Here is an 11270-nt window from a genome sequence, read left to right on the forward strand (position 1 = left end):
ACACAGTGGATTAATATTTTAGCATTCAAAAACTGTAAATTAAGTGATGATACATAAAGTGAACTCTGAGAGAGAGAAAGTCTGGAAATGATATTCACTTATCCATTGTTAACCAACATAATCTACAAAAGCAAGCAAAAAGCCAATCTATTTACCAGAGTCGAGATCTTCATCAGCCCCTGAAACACCAGAACTTCCACTTTGTGTTGGACTACATGATTCTCTTCTTTGGTTTATATGTGGTGCTAGAAGAATATGACAAAAAGGATAAATATAAACGGAATCAAAAGAAAAGAAAAAAGCGATTTAAGAGAACAATGGTTTCATAATTAATCAAGTTGAATATTAGTCTAACTTTACATTTTTACATCTATTAATGGAGTTGAAAGAAAATTAGAAAATTTAGTAACCTTCAAGTTTGTCAGATTTAGAAAAACTAAAATAGAATATAGAATTCATATCACTACAGAGTAAATACATGACGGATACAGCCTCATGCTGTCATGAAAAGTATTCAATCAATTAGTTAACTGATAATAAAACTGAAGTGAATCACATCCAGTGCATGTGTCTTATGGGTAAAGTGACCTTCCCAAAAGTATTGGCTAACTTGCCTGCTTTTTTTGGCAAAGGGACACAACAGTACACAAACAAATAATAGGCTTCAGTCTACAAAATTCCACTTACTCAAAAGTACAGTAGAAGCTACTTGCTCAAGGTACAGCACCTGGATTGAATCACAAGTGGTATGATTGGGAAGTGATTTTCCAACTATATACAATTTTTACGAAGGTCTTTTGTTCATATTTTCAATAAGTAACTTTATACTATTTATCCTTGGTAGCTTGAAAGGCAGAAGTAAGCCTGAATTTTTTTTTTTTTGTTTCTGGTGCGTTTATCTGAAACAAGATATTATCATTGTGATACACTGATTTATTCAGAGTAGTGTCCTCATCTTATTGTTACAGTCTGGCCTTCTTCAGGTGCCTATCTTATTCAGTAATGTTCTCAGAATTTCAAACCAAACCATTCTCAGTCTACAGTGGTAAATTATTCTTATTTTCTGGTTTATGGCTGCAGGGGTATTCTTTATTCTGTTCTCATACATATCAGTTCCAATGTGCAGCACCTCGGGCAAATATCTTCTACTATAACTCTAATTTGAACAGAAATTTGTGAGTGGATGAGATAGGCAGAAACTAATAGAAGACACTGTGTGTTTGTCTACCACTTTTAATCCAGTTCTCACAGTAGGTTGTAAGTCTCAAACCCTTTCATCTCTATTCCATCTTGTCCATTTTCTGATATATTAAATGTTTTTGTATGTTAATACTCTCAACAGTAACCTACCATTTGTATTACTAGGTTTTCGGCCCCATTTGTCCATCAGCCCAGACGTTCGTTTTCTCCGACCTTGTGGACATAAGACTTCAATGGATTCTATGCAATGTTTATGAACATTCCACTCACAATCTGAAATGTCAAATAAGAAGTGTAGGTTAAAAACAAAATTGTAAAAAAAAAAAAAAGATAGAAAAAATACGAAGGGTGCTGAAAAGTTCCTGGCTTTGGGTAAAAGAAAATACAGGAGGATCAGTTAAGATTTTATTGAACATGTTCCCCTCTCAGATTCACACACTTATTGCAGTAGTCCTTCAATTTTTCTAAGCCCTGTAAAAGAACTTGGAAGGTTTGGCCTCCAACAAGGCCTTTCGCGATACCCTTAAAGCCAGGAAGTTTCCAGCACTTGCTTCGTATCATATAGCGACAACTATTGCTTTAATGCCTCTCTTCAGTCTTCAGTATTTTTTAAAAAATACAAACAGATATGCAAATGGTAGAATACATGTTTGATATGTTAGTGTTTCTGGTTTCTTAAGTCTCACAGTCTTAGATATCTTAACAATATGTATCATGCTCCCATGTCTCCTTTGGCATAGTTTCTATGGCTAGATTCCCTTAATGTTAATCACAGTACATTCGGTAAAGTGGTTGGTATTACAAAGGGCATGTAGCTGCAGAAACCATGCCAACACAGACATTAGAACATGCGGCAATCCTCAGACCTGTCAGAACCTGTCAAACAGTCCACCCAATGCTAACATGGAAGACAATGATTATCATTATTTGGAAGATGGATGATGTCGATCTTGAAGATAACCATCATCATCTGCATTGACTGATCAATGTCTAAGAACACTAAGACAGTCCTAAAGTCATAATATGTCGAGAAAAATCTAATTTATTATGTAGCCTAATAAAAGTATTTTGGACTAGTCCTGTATCTTGAGAAAAAACAAGATATTTCAAAATCAATTGATCATTAAACACTAACAGAAAATTGTTGATTAACTAATAATTATCAATATCTCCACAATATTTTTTCCCATTTGCTTACTATATTATTAATCTTCTCCAATAAAATCTGGGCTAAAGTTTCAAGTCATAGTTTCTATTCAGTCTGTCATTGCTGTTAACACTCTTCCAGTTCTGGTTTCTCATCAACTTGTTAAACAGATCTTCTGTAACCACAATTTGCATTGACTATAGAATACTGATTTCCTTTCTAGACATCAATCAAGGATAGTTATTCAATGCTGTTCTACTTTTATGTCTCCTGCAACTAACTACAAATTCCTCCTTGTTATTGTTGTCATCGTCGCTTCTGCTGTCACCATCACATGAACTGGCAGTTCAGAAGACAGTGTAGTGCGCTATGTCTGCTTTGACATGGTTTCTACGGCTAGATGCCCTTCACAACACTAACCACTTAACAGTGTGCACTGGCTGCTTTTGTATGTCGCCAGTGCTAATTAAGTCACCAAGCAGCTTGCAAGACAAGAACCTTTGATTGAGATGGAGGGAGGGTGTAGTATAGAGGGAGGTGAAATATACCAAGTGATAAGAAGCATTCTGTTGACACTCTGGTTATTTGGCCCAATCCCGTTCTTCTATGTATAAACTTCTGTTATTCTTTAAAACTCTCTTTTTAACTCCAGATCATTACATGTACAGTTGTGTGTGTGGGATTACAGGTGAAATAAACACCATATTTGCATGCAATAGAAAACCATAGTCATTACTCACTGCTACACTGATAGCCTTGAAAACCAACTCCCCACACAGGACTAGAACAAACCGTACAATCAGTCAGTTGGTAATAATGTTGAGGAACAAACTGATGGTTGCGGTATGCCTACAACGAAAAATAACAGAAACAAGTTAGTAACATAAAACTTGATTAATAAATGAATACTGTAAGATTAAAATGCTAACATCTCCTAATCAATCATACTTTTGTATATCCTCTCTTTCAAAATCAGTAAACAGATATTTTCTGTAGTGTCAGTCATCATCATTTAACGTCTGCTTTCCATGCCAGCATGGGTTAGATGGTTTGACTGGAACTGGTAAGCCAGAGAGCTGCTCTAGGTTCCAGTACTTAGTGGCCTTTTAAGGTGGGGGGAAAAAACCCAAAGAGAATGGGAAAAGAATTTTTGTATTTGAATTGGTCAAGGTTTTAATTGAAAAACCAGATGTTGCTTTTTACTTTCTTCAGCAAAAATTATAACTGCATTTCCAGGTATTGTTCTTTTATGTTCATTACAGAATAGTTGTATGGATGTGATCAATATTTTTTTATTGAAATTCTAGATATTTTCAGAGTTCACTATATACTCACACAGCAATTATATATATATATATACTTGGAAATATACATATATACATACATATACACACACACATATATATAAACACTCATACACACACACACACTCAAAGATATCTATATATGTACATGTTCATATTTGTGCACACATACACACACCATACATACATAAGTACACATTATGAATTTTTTTTAATAATTAATTAATATTATTAAAGATTCATCTCTGTGGTTAAATAAATTTGGGAAGTTTTGGTCATTTTAGCCACTACTCTTGATTTTTGTCTGAGTATTTGTCCTTCAGACTGCAAAAAGGAATTTTAAAAAAAGCAATACATAATGCTGTCGCAATTATATTTCCAAATTCATTTATTTCTGGTTGGCTGTTTTGTTTTCAATATATTTTAAAGCTTCAACCAAGAATTTTCTAAAGGAAAGAGAGAGTCAAGTACAGAAGAGGGAAAGCAGCTGTTCTTATAGAATTTTGGAATCTGGAGTGTTTTGCAAGGTCCAACAACAATGCGGTAAAAAGGTTTTAGCAATAGTTTGAGATCATCTTTAACATATATATATATATAATCAAATTCATATAGAAATCTCATTGGTGGAATTTCAAAAAAATATCTAGTTATGTTTCAAAACTTTGAATTTTCCTTCACATCTTTCCTTATTTCAAGTGCTTGATTTTGGTGCAAAGTGTAGCTCCATTGATTTTCGAAAGTTTGGTTCGTTCCTTGAGCATTTGTAGAAGGGGAAGATTTTGAATTTTCCTTCTCCACATATTTCCAAATGTTTGCTCAGTGGAATTTTCCATAGCTCCTGTTGTCAGATGTGTTATCTGTGGAGCCTTGCGTGTTGGCAAGGAGAATTATTGATTTCACCAATATAATTCTCTTTGCATTTGGGGCAAGTAATGCAGTATATGAGGTTTTGTGTCTTGCAGTTCATATTTGCATTTACTTTGAATAAGAATGCACTCTTAAATTTTATGTGGGTGTCACTGTCTCTATATATATATATATATATATATATGTAAATAAAAACAACCAGGCACCACGGAAAAATTCAATCATCACTGAGTGTATTTTAACTCTTATTTCTAGCAATGTAGGTGCTTCAGCGCCCTTAGTGACAATTGACTTTTTTCTTATATGTGTGTGTGTGTATGTATGTATGCATTTTAGGCTGGACATAATAACACTGGAACATATACTAGCTAAGTACAAGCAAAATATTTCAGTTAAGCAAAAATAATTTAAGAAACATAATAGAAAAAAAAAGAAAGCTTTTAATGACTATTATGAGCCCACCTCCACCATCATCCCACAAACATACCATATTAATTTGCATATAATATGCACTCATCTTTAATGTGCTGCACTAATTATATCCCCTGAAATCCCAGAAATCAACTCTCCTGTTCAATATGTACTGTGTTTCTTTCTTAGTATAACGTCATATAGAAAATGAAGTGTCTAGTCAGATTAATTATAATTCCCATCTTCAAAACATTGAAAATCTTCATGTATATAGGTGCAGGCACGACTGTGTGGTTAAGAAGCTTGTTTTGTAACAATGTAGTTTCACATTCAGTTCCACAGTGGAGCACCTTGGGTAAGTGTCTTCTACTATAGCCTTGACCAGTGAGGTGAGTGAATTCGGGATAACAAGAACTGGGTGAAAGTTCATCAGATATAGTGTGTGTGTGTGTGTGTGTGTGTGTGTGTGTGTGTGTGTGTGTGTGTGTGTGTGTGTGTGCGTGTGTGTGTGTGTGCGCGTCATTGTGTATGTCATGCACACACATATGCCCCACTTGACAGCTGGTGTTGGTTTAATTACACACCTGCAACTTAGTGGTTTGGCAATAGAATAAGTACTAGACTTTAAAGTAACTATTGGAGTCATTTTGTTTGACTGAACCCTTCAAGGTGGCATGCCATCAAGGCCACAGTCCAATGACTGAAATAAGTAAAAGATGAAAGGTGTATAAGACATTCTTATATGAAAGCAGCAAGTTCAAAAGAGACCTTTGGACCTTACTCATTTGTGCTGTAAGAGTGTATCTCCTATAAAATCAACTGGTATGGAAAAATAATAAAAGATGTAATGCAGAATATAAGCACTTTCATTTAACCCTTTAGCATTCAGATTATTGTGTCAAATCATCATCATCATCATTTAGCATCTGTTTTCCAAGCTGGCATGGGTTGGACAGTTTGACTGGAAACTGGTAAGCTGGGGAGCTGTATCAGGTTCCAATCTGATTTGGCATGGTTTCTACAGCTGAATGCCCTTCCTAACATCAACAACTCCAAGAGTGTAGTGGCATGGGGGCCAGTTACAAAACATCAGCACCAGCTATGATTGTGATTTCACTTGGTTTGAGAGGTTTTCTCAAGCACGGTATATTGCCAAATGTCTCGGTCATTTGTCCCTGCTCTCACGAGGCCTGTAATGCTTATTTATTCATATTGTTTTGAAATAATCACGTATTATATTGTACTTTAAAGATTTCAATGATGTGATTATTTTCAAAAAAGCATTGTAGGATAAGTGTGAGATGCCAGATTTGGCCAGTCTGAACATAAAACAGATAGAATATTACGGCTGGATATTGCTGGTTTAAATGCTAAAGGATTAAATAATTTCATGTCAAAATACTTTTTAATCCACACCTCTAACAGTTAGGCCTGAAAATTTTAGGGGAAAATGCATATAAATCACAAATAATTAGGGTGCTTATGTATATGCATACCTTTGTTTTTGATTTGGTCCCTGGGAGTTTAATTCCCTTTTCTTTCCGTTCTTTCATCACAAAACTGTGAACCCGATCTAAAACAGAACTGTGATATGACAGTTTTGTAACACCAATATGACGAAGATATGTTGCAAGCGCCCAGCCAAGTGCTTGATCCCTTGCACACTTCGCTTTTTCTTCTCTGTAAAATCAATGAGAAAGAATGGAAATAAAAAAAAGGAATAGAAAAATACTTCTAAAAAATTTACAGACATTTAAATGACATTGAAGAAAAACAGTTACTGATGAAAAGGAATTAAATTTTGACTTCTATGAATGCTTCAATAACTGGTGATTGAAATCCCTTCTATTATATATACATATATATCATCAACCACACACACTTAACATATACACACCATGTGTTTTGCTGGTAGGCTGTGATTTGGTGTGGTGGAGATTATTCTTTCAAAGTGCCAGGTGTAAGAACAACTGAAAGTCATAGACAAGCGAGACAACTCACCTGAAATCCCATTCAGGAGAGATGGACCTCGATGTTTCACCAGTTTTGTGGCTTATCAATATCACATACCCAAACTAAATCAGAGATGAATCGTGCCACCACTCCATGACTTACATATATAAAGTATAAAAACTGTGCTGGTATGCCCCAACAATGCATACACAAAATATACACAAAATATATATATATATATATATATATATATATATACATGCACGCTCCAGCTTGGCCACAGCCTTAGGGCGGAAATGTATAAAAGAAAAAAAAAGAATATATATATATATATATATATATATATTATATGGAATCTTGTGACACGTCCAGGCCAGTGGAGCAAATGCTGTCTGTGATCTTATCATACATTCAAGGCTCACTGACAACAGGTGGACTCGTGCAGTTACCAACTGGTAACCAAGGGATTGGAAGTGACCACTTGGAAGACCTCCTTGATGATAGGAAGATGATACAGTAAAAGAATTTGGGTCCAAATAGAAGAAGAGGGCACAATCAAAGGAAGAATGGAAACACATTGACCAGTAATGTTTAAGGGTATCTGAAAGCCTGATGTCTGCCTGTCTGTCTCTATGTATGTATATATACTGGTGGTGATGGCCATTGGTTTTCTGATTGAACTAAGGAAACAGTATTTTCCATTTTTTTTTTTTCAAATTGCTGATACTATCTGCAAGATATAACTCCAACTAGAAGTGTCATAATTTTTTTTTTTTTTTTGGTGATGGGGCAAGATATCTACACAGAATATACAGAGCTTGAAGAGATACAACTCATTTGAAGCTAATATTTTTGCAAAAACATTAGGAAGATATGAACTCCCTACAGGATGAAAGACAAAATTGACCTTTGCAGTATTTGAATTCAGGGCACAAAGAATTGGAACAAACACCATAATGCATTCTAGCCAACACTCTAATGCCTCTGTCAATTTTCATATATATATGTGTGTGTGTGTGTGTGTGTATGCACACACATACATACAAATATAAATCTGAGAGCAGAATAACAGGAGGTTTAGTGTAGCTTTTTATTATAACCTCATAAATTTCATAATCTTTGCATGTGTTTCACAAGTAAATACTAGTATGTTGTGCAGTAGACAACTGTGTAATCACATAGTAACCCCATATCTTCAGAAGAAACTAGTAATTTAATCCATTGTTATTTACCAGCCTCAGTTGGTTGACAGTGCTATCACTACAACCCAGGCAATGACAAGTGTGATTGCTGCTGCATAGATATTTAAATATCTAAATGCTGCATCGATATCTAGATAGCTCGTGTGGTAATCAACTTTCAAGTCATGATGTAGACATTCTGCCTAATTAAAAATTTTCATAAAACTAAACCAAGAAATGTTACTTAGAAACAAATTGATTATTTAAAGAATAACACACATCAACATTATCTTTTCTCTATTTTGTTACTAATACTAAAGTATTTTGACATTATGTTCCTCCCTAAATACTCAAGATGTCTGCAACATAAACACTTTTGTTACCATACTCCTGTTGAAATACACTGTCTTTGATTAAAATTATTTTGAAAATAAAAAATTTTGTAAAATAACTTTTTGGAACATACATTAAAGTTGAATTTTAATAAGTTTAAATTTAGATCACTTTAAGGTAGGAAGTTGTCAGACTCATAGAAAGTTGGTTTTTTTTTTGTTTATCTTGGCACTATTATTTGGACAAGTCTAACAATTAATATCTGTTTAATTCACTTCAAACATTCCTTCGTTTAATTATATGTATTTAAAGTGGTGAACTGGCAGAATCACTAGCACATTAAGTGAAAATGCTTAGTGGCATTTCTTCCAACTCTTCACGTTCTGAATTTAGATGATACCTTTCAGAGATGTCAAATACTGGGGTCAATGTAATTGATGAACCCCAAATCCTGAAATTGCTAGCCTTGTGCCAAACTTGGAAACAATTATAGTTATTTTTTCAGAGCTCTTCCATATTGATTTTAAAGAACAACTCCAACAGTGATTACATTATTAGAGTGTCATGGATGAAAGGCTTTTGATAATAGGTCTACTCAGGCATAAGGGGAAAATCCACTAAGAGTTCCACAATCCATTTTAAGCATGTCTAGATCAGTGGTTTAAAGACGGTCCCCTTAAATGTTTTGCAGAAAAAAAAAACCCCACTAAATAATTTTAATCAAACAAAAGGTAGTACAGTGCAGTGGTTTGTTATCTAAATTTTCTTACATTATATCTGCATAGATTGGTAGTGCCCCTTAGATAAGATTTTTTACCGAAATTACTAAAGAAGTGGATGACTTCATCATCATTTCAACATCCACTTTTCCATACTTGCATGGGTCAGATAGAGCAGATTTTCTACAGCTGAATACCCTTTCTATCATTAACCATCACCTGTCTCTAAGCAAAGTAATATTTTCTCATAACCAGACATGTTTTCGCAGAAAATTAATAACACTGCTGGTATGAAAGTGACTCATTTGCATCAGTTTATGCCATTATGTTTCATATTTGAAAGTTATTTTATGTAACACAAATTTCATAGATCTTTGCTACATTAATATGAATACTTACGTAAAACTTTCTAAATGTGGTACAAGATAATTCTCAATAATTTTCATTTCTTGAGATTTATCCATGTCAAGTTCAAGTTCATCAACACCATAAAAATTGCCAAGCCCTGAAGAAGAAAAAAGTGAGAATGAGAACTAAGGAGTGCAATGAGATAGAAAGTTTACATATATGTGCTGCATTTTTTTATTCAGAAGTTGGAGACTGGCAGGAGGGAGTTATTTTCAAATTGGAAACCTGGCCTAAATGTTTAGAAAGCACCAAAAACCAAGTGGTGATGTTAAACTAGCACCTAGCCTCTGGATTAAACTACTGCCCAAGAATAGAAATGGGTTTCTACAGTTTCTGTTCATTAAATTTCCCTCAGAAGGCATTGGGCAACCCAAGGTCATGGTAGCAGACAGTGGGTTTGAAACTGAGATCATGCAAAGCAATCTTCTCAATTACACAGCCACGCCTGTATCCATTCATGTGTAAAGAGATATAGTCACACCTGTCATCATTTAGGTCATAGTCACACCTGTAGCCATTTATGTAAGGAGACACATAACCACACCTGAACCCATTCATGTATGGAGAGACAAAGCTAAGCTTGTAACAACTTACAAAAGGAGAGAGAGATAAATGCAATGCTAGTTTCAAGTGACACAGGTTTTACATGAAATATATAGTAAAGAAAATAAAGCGGAGTTATATTCATACTTAGTAACTCAAAGCATGTGGTCTAGGGCGTGGGGCTCAGAATCATGACAATGTAGGCTGGGTTCCTGCACTGGGCAGTGGGGTGTGTTGTTGAGCAAAGCTCTTTATTTCATAATGCTTCAATCTACTCACCTGAAAATGAGTAACAGCTGAATGCTAGTGCAGCTCACTCCTCTCTCACTCCAAGAGGATGTCTATGTTTGCTTGCAACTACACACTTAAACCACTTAGCAAAAGTATAATCCACTCTGCCAGGTGGTTGGTGTTAGGAAGGGCATCCAGCTATAAAAACCCTGCTAAAACAAGCACAGAAGTCTGGAGCAGGCTCCTGCCTGGCTAACTCCTGTCAAACTGTCCGACCCATGCCAGTATGGAAGGTGGACGTTGAATGATGATGATGATGGTACATGTTACCAAGTCATACTTGCTTGCAAAGTATGCTTATGGTTATTTTGAATACAGTTATTTTACATAATAGTTGATACATTATTATTAATATTATTTTAATATAACAATCACAAAATACAATTATCTCACCATCCAATATATATATATATATATATATATATATATACAGGTCGTTGTCGACTTACGACCTATCTGACTTAAAACCGATCGACTTTACGATGAGTGGCATTCCAGCTCCCGGCAGCAATAATAAATAGTGCAGTTGAAATCTAATGGGTTTAATTTTTTAACGTCAGCTAACAAGCGACATCAAAGACCCACAGCCAAGCACCAGTCTACAATACATTTTTATTTAAGTTTTGCAGCTGTTTCTTACACTACATTGTGTATTTCTTGTATTTGCATTCTTTGGTACTTTTCTATGAACAAATAACACTGTTGTAGTATAATACAGAATACTGTGTGTGACATTTACCTGAGAATGAAAAATGTAAAACAAAGCTATGTAGGCCTATAGTTCAACTTATGACCAAATCAACTTACAACCAACTGTCAGAACTAATTGTGATCATAAGTCAATGACAACCTATATGTGTGTGTGTGTGTGTGTGTGTGTGTGTGTATATATATATATATATATATATATATA

General features: G+C 34.7%; 1 protein-coding gene across 1 annotated transcript in view; it reads right to left on the reverse strand.

Annotated features, from left to right (window-relative positions):
- Nucleotides 1-11270, reverse strand: part of LOC106875720 (rho guanine nucleotide exchange factor 12) — a 365906-nt gene that overhangs the window by 28134 nt on the left and 326502 nt on the right. The window contains exons 17-21 of the mRNA XM_052968059.1: nucleotides 9515-9620; nucleotides 6426-6609; nucleotides 3088-3196; nucleotides 1351-1473; nucleotides 156-245 (exon numbers count right to left, since the gene is read on the reverse strand). Of these exons, the coding sequence (XP_052824019.1) occupies nucleotides 156-245; nucleotides 1351-1473; nucleotides 3088-3196; nucleotides 6426-6609; nucleotides 9515-9620 (612 nt within the window). The remainder of the gene's footprint in view (nucleotides 1-155; nucleotides 246-1350; nucleotides 1474-3087; nucleotides 3197-6425; nucleotides 6610-9514; nucleotides 9621-11270) is intronic.

Source organism: Octopus bimaculoides, chromosome 5 (genome assembly GCF_001194135.2).
Source record: "Octopus bimaculoides isolate UCB-OBI-ISO-001 chromosome 5, ASM119413v2, whole genome shotgun sequence".
Lineage (NCBI taxonomy): Eukaryota > Metazoa > Mollusca > Cephalopoda > Octopoda > Octopodidae > Octopus > Octopus bimaculoides.